The following is a 14,736-nucleotide window of genomic DNA, read 5'->3' on the forward strand; positions in this document are numbered from 1 at the left end:
GAAATAATGCGTACAAATGCATGCAAGACAAAAAGTAGAATCAGTTTTATGAACCTAGCAGGTATTCATGTTTGAAAAAGCCCATCTATTGGTTTAACACTTCTAAACTGGCGTTTCCAGTAAACCAATGACGGCTAATAAGACTTCTGAACAAGTCGGTGCTAACCGTAACACCCTCTAGATGAAATCTGGGATCCAATACGCCTATCAAATTGGCAAAATCCTAATTGGCTGCGACCTCCATAGTAAGGCTACGTGTACTCAGCGAACTCGCGACTGCTGACGTACCCAATTCAGATATTGAGGAAAACTGATGTGACTATAATGGTGTTATTGCAAGATGGTAACCGACCTGTAAACTATTGCAGACGACCAGGTGAGGAAGCACAAATAAACTATCACCACACGAATTTGAAGTAGAACTTTTCCTTGCAAAAACGCTCCACCAGAGTTCACTAGCAATACAAGACTAAGAACGAATACCTAGACAACTACTGGACCTTTAAAACACCAATTATTTACCAGTCGCACCAATACCGCTTTTGAAGTTCAAATTAAACCACTTCTTTGACTTATTGGCTTTATCAACATTTGGGTCTTCAGTGGGAGGAGATTCGTTCTCATCTGCGCTCGTGGCGCTATCCCCCCCAATTACCTTGGCGCTGCTACTGCTGCCACCAGACATCTTTTTAGGGGTTGTGGGAACAGAAGTGAAGGATTCTTGGATCTTTTCACGTGATTTTAGCAACTCATCCACCTGTAACCCAATGACAATTATTACTGCTGCTCCACTGACGGGGATTACACTAAGCATATAACTTTCAGAGTAACTAAAACCTGGATTGCATGAGTCAGATATTTTTACCGCTTGTTTCTCTTGTGCATACTTATTTGTAACAGCTTGGAAACGAGCCAAGACCTGCACAAAAAGTATGCCCACACATCGACTATGAGGTAAAATGCGTTCATTCTTGCAAGAAAATAACAGAGGAATCTCACTAAAATTGCTTTAACAGTAAGAGAAGCATGAACACATGACAAAAAATAAATGCATAAGGGGCCATCATAACACACTGTTATGTTGAAAAGCAATGGGTATGCTTTCAAACATAAAATTTCACAACATACCTCTCGATACTCGACCTCGAACTGTTTCAGTTCATTTCGTTTTGAGAGTAACTGAGTTTCAATATCTTTTAACTTGACTGCTGTCTCCAAATATGACTCAGCACAAATAGCCTCGATTGTGTAGCTGGCGCTCTTAAAGAAGTTATCACCTTCAAATAAGTAATGGCATTCATAAGACGCAATACTGGCTAGAAGAGTGTAGTCGTATCAAATAAATGTTGAAAACTTCGAAAGAAATTGCAATTTTGAGCATAACAAACTCTCAACAGCATGAGACCGAAGCAGCACTCACCATACACGGCAAAAATGTGTGTGCCTGCCGTTAATTTCGACATTTCACAGGGTTGCAGGCCTTCCAACCTCTTGAAAAATGCCGCGTCTGGATCTTTTGCTATTGCGAGCTGCATTTGTGGAGGGCACAATGGTTTAGTAAATTACTAAAAATTAAGCCCGGAAAACTCAAACTAATTTGATTAAACCAAAAAGCTATTCATTACATGAACGTCCAATATCTCTTGTTTTTCGGAAGATCACTTTGATATAAAATGAAAACCCTGAGCAAAGTGGAAAACAAAGTTATCTTTTGATAAACGTTCCACCCAAATGACTATTTACTGTAGGAAGGAATAAGGCATCTCACCGCATTGATTGTCGGGTCCAATCGATACACTTGAAAATGTAAGAAGTACATGCCAGCAGATGTGACCTTTCCTGTCTTTACACTGTCTTCCTGTGCATGTCGAATAAGAAGAATAGTTACGGTAATGCAGCTTTATATTTTCAACAATTCTTCGTCATCCATAATGTCAAAATCGTGTAGTTTGTGTAACTAGCAAGAATACATTGAAACTGAACAGGAATTATAGCAGTCTAATATGCTCTTCCAAGTTGGGGGATCAACTGAACACAATCAAGTATTATCCTAAAATCCGCTTTCAATTTTTATCGTTTGAATTCATAAAAAAAGTGCCCGTCACGAAATGCTCTTTTAATAGCATTATCCATCAAGTCCTCTAGAACAAAGAATGCCAGAAATAAATTCTTACTTCTGACCTCAGTAGCAAGTTTTGGATCAAATTTGGTGCTTCATGAATCGTTTGAATGACAGTCAAATCAATTACAATGAGAACTTCAAGCATCCAAAAAATATATTTGTATGCACCAAGAAAATAATGGATAAATACCCAAATTCTTTTTTGCTACAAAATTACTAGTAGTGGTATGATATTGTTTTAAAAGTAGAAATATTTCTTTTGTAAATTTTCTTCAAAAACATGTTTTCCAAATCTGAACCATATTGTACACTCAAACAATATTCTACACCAAACACATATCGTCATGAAACTTGCTATAAATCTTAGTCAATTAGTAATGATAGAAACGTTTAAATGGACCGCAGTGATGAGTTCTCTAAAATTCATTTTACAACTTCACATCAAACTATGTCGCAACATAATTTTTTTGACATGAGAAATAGGCAGCAATCACCGAAGGCAATAGGGCTGGCAGGTTGTCTTCAATTACCTGCAACGCCAAACCTAATCCACCATTTTCTTCTTGCTCAAAGTACAATAACTGTAAAAGCATATAAACAGAATCAGAGTATTAGAGGGAGCGCCTAAAGTTCAATGGTAATGTGTTCATTATTTGACTCTAGGACGAGGTACACACCAGTCACGGTTCTAAAATTCGGAGATAGTCATTTCTGCTTTAAAACCCACATAAATTGTTGATGCTTGTTGTCATTCCTATGATGATTTGGAGTTCAAATGAATCACCAACTCTACATAGGAAGAGCGATCAAAAGCTTGATGAGCTATGTTAAGGACATACTTTGAACTTGCTCTGTACAGATGAGACCACCCGCACCACAACACCCGCTTCTGCTTGTGCTTCAGAAATTGTGATGCCAAAAAAGTGAGCCCCCTGCTTCTCAACCTGCAGAACAAGGATAATGTGACTACCCAGAGGAATATCGAAAGAAGAGACAATTCTTGCCAAAGAATATCTATGCGTGTAAGCATCACTTCAGAAACTACACTAATCGATGGAAGGCAATAAAGAGCTCCTCTAAAAATCTAACTGAATCGATAATCCAGAAAAACCACCACGACACAGTAATTGAAATGGACAGGAGTCAAAATCAGGTGCTCCATCCAGGATAAACTTGAATTCGCAATGAACAGAATCTGGATTTGGGTACAAGATCTAGCTCACTTTGTCATTCACGGGTCGCCCCAAGGGAAGTGGTCTAATCGTCACGGTACCATTAAGTGCCTCTTCTAAAACAGTAGCTGAGATAGTTGTTTTGATTGGAACACCCAACTTGCTGGAACACATGAGCAATAGACACCACATCTATCAACGCACGATGTAATCAGCCCAAGAAAAACGCTCAATATGAAAAAATGAGCGCACAGAGCAGTTTAAGAATAAGTAACAGAATGGCCCCAGAAACACTCGTGCAAATCGTTCGAGCCGTACAAACAAATAACACCCATTTGAATTATGTGCAGCATAAAGAAGGTAGATAAATGCTGTGGTTCAAAACAAAAAGCATCCGATTGGTATATGATATGCAAAAGCGCTCCAATTCTGTTGTACACTCATGCTGTACAATGAGGTGCAAGGTGTGGCCAGAGGTAGGTAATAAGAGAAGTAAATGAGGAATGACATACCTGAACAGTGCAGCAAACATGGTATTCACAGTTCCAAGATTTGAAAGGTCCAGCTCCATGTCTAGTCCCTCTAAATCAAAAGCCTAAAACCATGCAACACCATCCATGTTAATGAAAGTCAAGAAATTCAGAATCAATAAACTGGTTTCAATATGCTTCAGACTGGAAAACGCACACAATTACCAATAAAATATTACTGTAATGGAGACACAATCATTATGTGTACAATAAAGGGAAACTCATAGTTGAAAATAGAAAAAGAATTAAAACAAAAAACCAGAAAGAAAGAAACAAAGAGTAAGTGTATTACGTCAGTGCACAGAAAAAAAAAATTAAAAAAAAATGAAGAAGCCCTTTAAACTCAGAAGAGATAACATACGTCAAATCCACCAGCATCATACTGCCTACGCTTCTCTGGATCTGAGAGAATGCCATAGGAATAAGCGACTTCCTTAAATTTGTCAGCGGCCTCAGGATTGCCTGTGTTCTTATCTGGATGATACCTATTATCAGGAACTATCACCGTCAGAAAAATGCAGGAAGCAACTAATGGTGCAGATTACTAAGAACTCCACGTTTAAATAATTGAGTCAACCCACGCATAATTGTGAATGAAAACATAAGCCCTAAAGCAAGAAACCTCTCAGTACTTAGATAGTTCAAAACCATATGTCAAAAATCTAGCTCATAAACGTCCAGCCCTGATGCATTTTTATTTGAAATCTTCACGATTGCATTAGACGCGGACACATGTGACTACAGATCACATGACACCGTCTAAGGCCCGAAGGAAGTTATAGATCAATTTTAATAAAAATTAATTGCAGCTCCTGAAAAAGATGAAATACATAATTTCTTCACAAAGGTTTAAACAACTGTTTAACCTCGACAGCACAGTTAATCAAGATTTCAGCCATACTCTAAATACCCGGAAAAGTACTTGGAGACACATCCAGCTTACACGTAAACCTTTGCAGGAATAAAAGAAACAAAGAAAATAACAAGGAGGAACATTCCCCCAACAATAACAAGGAGTTCATGTTTAAGAAATGAGCTACGCAGAACTACGTGAACCTCGTGCAGCAAATAGCAGAAAGTCCCATGAAACTGGGAAAGTGAAAATATATTACTGATATCAAACTTGGACCATGTAAGTAAAAGCTAAGTGTACAAAAAGCATGAAATACTTGCAAAGAATTCATAACTCAACTTCTGTATAGGGTATAGATTCTAAATCCTCAACCACACGATCGTCGCTATTCTAGGCTAGAAGACATCAAGCGCGAACACATCAAGCGCAAGCCGACTACGCATACATGAACACTTACTTCAAAGCCAACTTCCTGTAAGTGCTCTTGATTTGTTGATCCGTGGCATCACGCGGCAAACCAAGCACCTCGTAAGGATCTCGACGCCCGGCATTAAGGCGAGAAGCTGCTGTGCTCCCATCCTGACCCCCAGTATCAGCCATGCCGTCAAACTTGGAAGCTCCTGTCTTGAGCGAGCTCTGCTAATTCAATCCAAATCCAAAGTATGAAATTTATCCGTCTAAGTGAGAGCCGGCTACTGTATACCATGAACTATGATTATGACGTTCCGGTTACACTCAGATCGAATACAAGACCCTCCTTCGGACTCTACCTGCCCCACTATTCGTGCTCACTTCATCTTTACAAATACCTCACATACAATTCAGCCCGTCCCTACAATGTCGCCTCACCACCTGTCTCCCAATCCAATGCAACACGTCCTCCAAACTCCTGTGTCCCACCCTCGCATTCCTTCGCAACGGCGCCTAGGCTGACAAGTTGCTGCAGCTTCTTCGCAAGAAACGTCCCTCGCCCCACACCACAGCCTCGTAGATCCACCTTCCCATCCGAAACCCTATCGCTATCTACCCCAGCGCAGCGCCCAAACAAAGCCTTCCGGTCTTCAGCGATCGAGCTTCACTAACCAGGAAACAGCCTGCTCGTAGGAGATCGCCACGGATCGCAAAATCCTGAGCACGATACCCCCGATCTCAACTTCAAATCGCGCGCACGCGCACACACACACATACACCGATCAAAAAAAACAACTACAAGCAATAGTCACATAAAATAAGCCTGCCTCCGAAACACGCTCCACAAACATCACAAAAGCCTCATCACCAAGAATCATCCCCTCCGAAACAGGTCTCCACCAAATCCAACACTCCAAACACCACACAATTCTCTCACAAAAACACCGACGCGTCATCGAACACGTACAGATGAAGGTGCCTCCTAAGCCCTAAACCTCGATCCCAGAGATGCCCCGCCCGGAACGAGCTCGGAAACAACAGGGACTCTTATGCAACACTGATAAGAAGTAGGTGCACCGGTGATTGTCTCACCCGGCAGAGCCGACACAATCAAAGCAACCGCAGCAGCAAAATGAATCCTGCAGTGGAGTAGAGTAGCAGACAGGCGATCGAATTTCCTATGGTAATTGATTGATTGAAGTGGAGGAGGTCCAGAGCAGCAGCCGCAGCGGCACCCGCGACGCAGGGAGCAGTAGTAGTGGTTGATTAGCGAAGTCACCATCTCCCCCATCGTCGTTCCAGGTTTGGCCATCGTGGGCCCGAGTCAGTTCTGGCTGGAACATCCACCCAGGCTCTCACCTCGCAAAGCAGCTGAGTACATGCACACGACGGTTCCGCATACGATCGGCGTCTTCTCATACCTCTCCACCTTATTCACTCGCAAAACAGCGTGCGCTCGGGCCATCTGACCTGGCATCTGACGTGGGTTGGCAGGTGTGGGTTTGTGTTTTTGGGAATATTGCACTGGTTGGAGTGTGTCCAGAGGTCCCTTCCCAACTGCACTATTAAAGCGCGTTGGAAATTGCTTGTGGGTGTGACGATGGTTTCCACAAATGCAACAAAGCAAATAAGTTAAAAGGAGAATTGTTAACATTACATCCCTGATTTGATATTGTTACACCCCACATGACCTCTACACTCGACTTAAATTGACTAAAAAGTGCACATTTCTACTTTAACGTGCATTTGGCAGCCCAAAATTTAACCCCATTGTTGAATTTAAAATAGAATGTACCAAAAGATAAGTTTTGTGTTATTGGCAGCCGAAAATAAAGCAAATTAGATTAGATAAATTTGTTTTTAAGGAAAATACACTATTTAAAAAAAGCTACAACCTATTTTTTAATAAATTAACCAATATCTCCCTCTCAACCACCACCATTTTTTAAAGAAAAGAAAGGAAAAAAATGCATGAAAGAAAGAGAATCATTATTAACTAGTTGTCTACGATGAGGTTACATGGGATGTAACATTATCAATTAAGGATGTAGAGTTAACAATTCTCTATGATATGTTTTTAATGTTCAGGACAAAGAAGAAACATTTTTACCTTCAATAAATTTATTTTCTTTATTTATTGTTAGTTATAGCTTGTAAGTGTGTATATAATACAAATAATTATGGATTTTATAATATACCAAAGAATAAACAAAAGATGTGAAAAATCTCTTTTATTTTGACTAGAAATTTGCATTTATTACACAAGACACTTGTATAGAAGTTATGTAAAGGTTGCATAATTTTAAAGTGGTGTCCAAACTGAAAAATATTTAGCATAGAAAAATTGAGTTTTGAAGAAGAAAATAGAATTTTCAGGCAATTGAGCATGTTTTGAATGGTAATTATCCATATTATGGATATTTAATGACATTTACTATTATCATGGACATTTAACAACATTATCTATAACTAAAAAAAATCATTTATATTCAAGTTTTAAAAAAAATCTATATTAAGGTATTAAAAGATGATATTATTGTTTATTTTATTTTATTTTATTTTTAAAATTTTAAACCAATAAACAAATTTAACATATAAATGAAGTATTGTAGTAGTATTTGCAATATATCATCAATTATTATTAATACACAGGGATATCTTTTATTTATTTTTATTTAGCAAACACCATCTTATGTTTATTATAATAGATATCCATAATTTGGTAATTTTTATGTTTTAAAAGTTAATAATTTGGTGGCAAATGACTTTGTAAATCTATTTTAAAGACTTCATACAACATATGAGTCTAATTTATAAAAAGCTTAAGAATAAAAAAATATTAATATAATATTATAGAATAAATAAACTATATTTTACATTAGTTTTTAAATATAACTAATTTATTGTATTATATAAAATAACAAATTTAAAACATGTTGAAATATTAAATATCAAGACAAATTTTAACTTAAAAGCATATTAACTAATTGTATATTAGTTTTAATTTCTAAAGATTTATTCTTCTCTCTATTTTTTTTTTTTTTTTTTTTTTTTTTTTAAATCTTATAGAACAATTACCATATAGAGAACAAAACAACTACTAATACATTCTATTGCAAAAAGAAAGTGAAGTAGAAGAGATCTTTGATTTTGAGGTGGTGGTAAAATATATAGAAATATTATTTATATTAAATCAATTACTAATCTTGCAAAAAGTGTTAAGATTTTTCATTAGCAACATTTATTTGAATAAGGTTCTATATATTGAAGCCAAAAAAAGATGACATTATAATTATAATAAATAATAAAAGTGATTCAGAAAAATATTTTGAAATTCTCTTTGTTTGTTTTAAAGATTCTAATAGGTTTTTTTAAAAAAAATATTTTATTGATTTATTTTGCAGACAATAAATTCATCTTATGTACCATAAATTGCTAAGTTACCAAAAAAACTACTTAAGTTGTGATATCTTTTTTAAAATTAAAATGACAATATTTAAGGATTCTATTTTTTCTTAATTAGATAGCAAAATAAAATGTTTTTGGTACCACTACTCCAAAAGAATGTTTTGATACTTAATGATATAATTAGAGAAATAAATCATATTTATTAATATTCTTAATGTTTATTTGAAGATACTTACAAAGGCTCTATTTATGCTTCAATAATTATATGGTCTTCTTGTTTGAATGTTATATTGTCAAATTTTTAATTAATTATCAATAATTTTTTATATAATAAAAACCAGATTATGACAAGTATCATTTCATAAGAAGAAAGAAAGAAAAGTTAATTACATAGTATATACATAGGTTAGTCACATAAATAAATATATATAGAAAAATCTTAATTAATTAAGAATATTAAATGAGAATATCAAAATTTCATAGAAATCTATATTTAAAGTGATAATATTAAAATAATAATCATAATAATAATCATGAAAAAATCATAAAATTTACTTGATATTGTATTAATGGTTAATTTTTGTGGTAATAAGTTCAAATATATTTAAGTTTTGGAAAATGATTTTGATTTATCAAAAATTAAATCCTTTCAAAGACATGAAATCTTTGTTGATGCATGATAAATTTTAAAATTTTGACATAAAACATAAAATACATGTATATATTAGGATGTAAAATAATTATAATACTTACATCACAATGATCTCTTGATCTTGATTATATTAATGTAAAGTAAAAAATTAATAAAAATTTGTAGTAATTGAGACAAACATAATATATTTTAAAAAATATATTATAATGTGTATCATTGAATCAAATTGGTGCAATTATTGTGATACATGAGAGCACATGTATATAGTTTACTACATTGAACTTTGAGTTAAGACAATTCAGTTTAATCAGTCAATGTCTGTATTTCTTAACTTCAATTTAATAAACTTTTCCTTCGTCTGCACAGAATGGTATTGAATGATAACTAACATTGGAATTTCAATAGAACTTCTCCACCAAAACCAAATGTATATATATTCACACACATATACACAACACACATATATTCTGGAGTGTTGTCAAAATGTAAGAAAGTTCTGCTGTCAAGAAGACAGACAGTAACAACAACTTGACATTAATGTCACATACAAAACAGGTGGAAGAAGCAGAGTCTCTAAGTATTAAACAACCAACAAGTCGACAATGCACGTAAGAATGGGAGTTTCGTAATATATTATAGGGTGTTGAAAACTGTGCGATACAGCACAAAAACTAGCCAGCTAAAGAACATAAAACTAGACACTAGATCAAGGCGGCAGACATCAATCAGCACTGCTCAAGCCACATGCAGGTAGGTACCATACACACAATTACTCCCCTTGCTAAGTAAAAATAGCGTCTGCAGAACATGGACTCCTTTCAGGCTACAAGGACAAACTAATTCCATGACCAGCTCCGAAAGACTGGCAAGAAGAGACCCTCGACTCTGTGCCGAGAGGATAATATTCGACGTTCCGTGCCTTTCGATCTCTAGCGCGGCCTACCGACTGATGCAAGCTCAGCGCGGATCATCACTGGGAGGAGAAAACACGAACTATTACCGATCTGAAGATCTAGGTTGATTCCAGAAAGTCCTACGCACTGCGTGTACCACCTGCTCCGCCTAGACTTCGGCTCGTAAACAAAAATAAGCAGATAAATAATTCTAAAAAAATCGTGTAGGGGATCATCCGTCCGTCGAATTCTCTCTGCGACCTGGAAGTACGCGTCGATCACCTGTATTGGGCGCCCTCCCAGGTCTGCCCGAACTTCCAACCGTTGCCCACCGCATTGTAGGTGGTCACCGTGCGCCCGTCGCTCGTTGTGATCGCGAAGGAAAGTGGCCCATTCATCTTCTTCTGCACAGTCCATAATGCACCCCAGTTCCGGTACATGTCATACCATCCGGAGGTGGGGCACTTAACCTTGACAGCTACCACATCACCTGCCCCGCCAACGTTGTGAATAAGGATCATCAAGAACCAAGGATTGCCTCCCACAGTGAATCGAATTCCACCCTTCCTCGCACAATTCACCTTCCGGTAGTAGACTGGAACAACACCCCCTTCACGCCTAGCGAGGGCCAAGAAGGCAGGCATTGGCAAGTCGAAATGGTGCTGCGGAGGGTTACACCATCCTCCTGAAGAGCCTGGAGGACAGAGGTTGGTAGCGGTGACGAGAATGCTTCTACCCACCTGCCAGCACCAGTTCCTCTTGAGTAACCCACTCGGGGTTTCGCTGACTGGGGCACACTGCAGCTGGTAGCACGCACCACAGGCCGCTCCACCTTTAAACAGAGTGGTACTCAGTGCTGCTGTCATAAAGCCATATCCCAACGATACAGTGTTCTGATACCCGCAAGCACCGCCCTGCGTCCCTCCGCCATTTGGCGAACCATAGTACGTGATGCGCCCATTTATCCATCCTCCAGGCGGGGCACCGAACACAGGAGACGCGCAGAGCGCCAGGTGAACGAGCAGAACCACCGCGAGCTTCATACCGGATCGAGCGTCCATCTTCATGATGTCAAGGCTGCAATTCAGTACCGTTGATTAACAAATCAGAAACAAATAATCCAGATTCATGCCGAACCATCTGTTTGATCTACACACGTTTCGCTCGGTCGACCACACACCATGGCTTTTCACGAAATTAACATCCTTTTCATACTGGTTGATATTCTTCAAACACTCGACAGTTCTTCAAAAGTAGCAGTGGTTCAAATTGCCGTTTCAAAATTCTCTGTAATCTTGTCACCGCAACTAGAATCTCTTTTATCAAGGACAAACTTGGATACTTCTACTTAGTACCCCAATGCTTTGAATATTGTATACTCTAGAAGCGAATGAATTCATCGTGGAAACCAACACAACCCAGTTTGATTCCCAAGACACAAAACTGCACCTGTGGATCAGTCCAGACAACTTACAAGAGCCAAGTGAGCGACTGAAGATCTGGCCAGGGCCAATACTCAACACAACCCCTCAAGATACCACCCTCATGACATGAATCCGGACCCCGATGCAAACTCTCTCCCCCAGTTGACAAGATGGCGCTGCTGCATTGATGCGTTGAAGACGTCCCCCCAACTGGCTTATATCCAAACCCAACGCTGCAGCCCCAACTCCATTCCCGGCAACCATTACTTCGAATTCGGAGCAGTACTTTCCTCTTTTTCGCCCGCGTTGCAATGTGGGTGGTTAGTCAACGAGCCTGCCGATGGGCCGAAACTTAAGTTGCATATTTAGACATGTGCTTTTTGGAAGCTGGTCAGTGCCTTCGGTCGCTTTGTATGTAGTCTCAGACCAGACCACATCAGTGTACCAAAACGGTGGTCAGCCCGGTTCTTCCTATATATAGCAGACAACTTGGTGATATTGTCCATGAATTCTTTAACAGTTTCTTTTGACTTCGGTCGTCTGTTTCGCGGTTTCAGTTGCCTCTAATTGTGTAATTCTGTGCGATCGATCCAAACTGGCTGAAATACACTGTTGGAACTGCTCAAGATGTGGTGACTGACATGAATCGAGGGATAATTATGTTACTGCGGTCATATTTGTGGCGCTTGAATGATCCTGAGGGGGAATTCGCCTTGTCGAAATATTCAGTTTCATGGTGGTGCTCCCGCTCTGGGAAAATTTGGGATAATAGTTGGCCCTCGTGGAACCGAAGGATTCGTCATTTTCAATTTCTGTACTGGTCTTTTCCCAATAAAATTAGTGTTGTGATGCTAAATATCTCTTTACTGAAATAACATCAAAAACTGATATTTATTTTGAAATTCTACAAACAGTGGAAATGTGTGAAAAAAACCTATTTTGCACATGAGGTTGTTTTTGAAGGTAAAAAGGATACAGGATAAAATAAAATGAAATGAAATAAAACGATTAAAATGAACAGAATGGAACGATATGACTTCAGTGACTCTGCAAGTTCTCACACTCAACAAATAAAATACCACACCATCACAACTCAGACAAATTCTCTTGCGAACTAATTTCTAAGTATTAAGTTTATGATTAAAAATTCCTAATTGGGAATATTTTATTTTACTTAATTTTATTTTTTTAATTTTATTTCGTTCTTTTCATGTGTGTGTGCATATATATATATATATATATATATATGTGTGTGTGTGTGTGTGTATATAAAATCGAGCAACGGTAATGGAAAGGGCAACATGCCGAACTTGGAGGAGGCAGATGAAGACATCAAATCTCGACAGACAAGCGAGCACGAGTGATCATCAATGGTGATGAACAGTGCGTATGTTTAGGCGAAGGGGACAGCAACGACGATAGTGAGTGGGAGTTCCACTGTTCATTTGCGGGGTCTGAAATCAGATCTCCTCAAGCCGGCACTAGAAACAGCAACGGACCACCTCGCAGAAACAACCCGTGCAAGGGACCACACAGACGACAAAGATGATGGCTGCTATGCGCAGTTGATCGGGGGAGAGCGGTCCTCACTTGCGACCAAGTTGCGTATCTGGCCCATATTAACGGTGAGTTGATGGAAGATTGATAAGACCACACTTCAGTAATGACCTCAGATCTTGAGAACTACACGAAGAGAGAGAAACATCTGAGAGAGCGCTGCTGGGTGGGGTCGCATTGGTCCTAGGTTCAGGCTCTAGATCTGAAGGATCCGAGCTCCGAGTCAAGCAAGCAGTGTAGTGCCATTTACCTTGCTAGTCGATACCTTGCGGAACAACAACGCGTTGAATGGTTCGAAGCGTATCCTTCATCGACCTGATCTCTCACGTCGGGAGCTGGTCATCCAACTGTGAGGAACAAAAACCGGCTGGCGAATGCTGCAGAAGCGAGCAAGCACCCAAGACAATTTTATGTATCCAATCATAACACATAACATGCCAATCTGACAAATGTCGTGCAAATTCAAAGTTAACGAATTCTTTGTGTTGGAATTTCTTGGATAGTACCATTGTAGCACACAACTTGCCATTTTAACAATCTGACGAGATCTTTGAACGTGGACACTGAACTTTTATTCATGTTCGAAATTCAAATTAATAGAACTTTCAATTCATTTAATTTCACTACTCTTGATGTTTGCACTTGAACCATTCAGGTGCCAGCATAAAAATCAATATCAATGCAAAAATATAATCTTTTCAACTATTATACATTACCGACAACATAAATTGCGCCTCAAATGATGAAGTAATGTCATGCTTAGGTCAAACATGTTTCCAAACTTTATTTATTATTTATTTATTTATTAATGATGACAAAGAGATTTGAACTACTCACCTAGCTGTTTATGTATTTCTGTTAAAATCATCCTTCCCTACCTGAAAGAATAAACTACTTGTCCATTTAGAAATCATTCCCAAAGTGCATTTGTATATTTTAGGATGGCAAGCTTTCCATATTTTCACAGTAGCTTTCTAAGCACTGCCCAGGCTGATAGAGTTAGCTTGTGAAAGACATATGAATTGGCGATAACAATATGAAAACATATGTACACACACACAATAGAACTCAAAGGTTGACTCTCACTTCTTGCACCTTCCTGTGAAATACAACGATCTAAAAATGGTCGTAATCTATCTTTAGGATTTGTTTGAGTGATCCATAGTCGGTCCGAAATGCCTTCAATCTTTCCTTCTATATTTGATAGTGGAGGGAGGAGGACGTGGGACTATCGTAGGATTCCACTTGTTTCCTACTTTGGCAAGGTTTGCACCGTAATTTTCTGCGTTCCCGCTTTTTCAGGAAGAGTTCCCCCGTCCTTCGAGATTCAAGGGCTGAGCATCCCAACCACTCCTCCGCGAAGTAACGCGATGTGCTTCGGAGCACACCAATGTCGAGAGCGAAGCTTTGGTCCTTTCTTGATTACGCATTAATGCAATGTAGTTGCTTCTGTCGCTATTGCAAACCATGGTTAATTCTCGATTCGCAAGTCCTGAGATTCAGGTGACAATGAACGCATACTGTGGATTCATATAGATGTCAAAGCGCTCCAAACCGTCTACTTAGATTTCGATGACGTCGCTTGAGGACAGAAGTCGATACGACAATATAGGACTAGGGCGGCTACAAATTGTGGAAAGCTCTGATCGAACACGATCTAACCGGCCTACTCAATCTGTTTACCACGGTTACTTTACTAGTTAGTGATTTACTA

At 38.5% G+C, this 14,736-nt stretch overlaps 2 protein-coding genes across 5 annotated transcripts; both read right to left on the reverse strand.

Annotated features, from left to right (window-relative positions):
- Nucleotides 1-21: 21 nt before the first annotated feature.
- On the reverse strand, nt 22-5,670 carry LOC112288628 (chaperone protein dnaJ 15). 4 transcript variants are annotated; one of them, XM_024533026.3, is made up of 12 exons: nt 5,530-5,670; nt 5,135-5,313; nt 4,186-4,309; nt 3,807-3,889; nt 3,346-3,457; nt 2,962-3,066; nt 2,653-2,703; nt 1,769-1,858; nt 1,421-1,529; nt 1,129-1,277; nt 866-919; nt 22-757 (listed from the first exon to the last, which is right to left on the reverse strand). In XM_024533026.3, the coding sequence occupies exons 2-12, from the start codon at nt 5,275-5,277 to the stop codon at nt 515-517; spliced, it is 1,263 nt and encodes a 420-aa protein (XP_024388794.1). In that variant the 5' UTR covers nt 5,278-5,313; nt 5,530-5,670; the 3' UTR covers nt 22-514. The 4 variants fall into 4 exon arrangements, with proteins under 4 accessions (XP_024388794.1, XP_024388795.1, XP_024388796.1 ...); XM_024533027.3 differs by having other exon boundaries at nt 5,527-5,668; XM_024533028.3 differs by having other exon boundaries at nt 22-668; nt 5,487-5,628.
- Nucleotides 5,671-9,757: 4,087 nt separating this feature from the next.
- On the reverse strand, nt 9,758-11,670 carry LOC112288396 (expansin-A14). The gene is made up of 2 exons (XM_024532519.3): nt 11,516-11,670; nt 9,758-11,118 (listed from the first exon to the last, which is right to left on the reverse strand). Exon 2 carries the CDS (start codon nt 11,106-11,108, stop codon nt 10,320-10,322), a length of 789 nt encoding a protein of 262 aa, XP_024388287.1. The 5' UTR covers nt 11,109-11,118; nt 11,516-11,670; the 3' UTR covers nt 9,758-10,319.
- Nucleotides 11,671-14,736: the final 3,066 nt, after the last annotated feature.

Source organism: Physcomitrium patens, chromosome 11 (assembly GCF_059467195.1).
Source record: "Physcomitrium patens ecotype Gransden chromosome 11, ASM5946719v1, whole genome shotgun sequence".
Lineage (NCBI taxonomy): Eukaryota > Viridiplantae > Streptophyta > Bryopsida > Funariales > Funariaceae > Physcomitrium > Physcomitrium patens.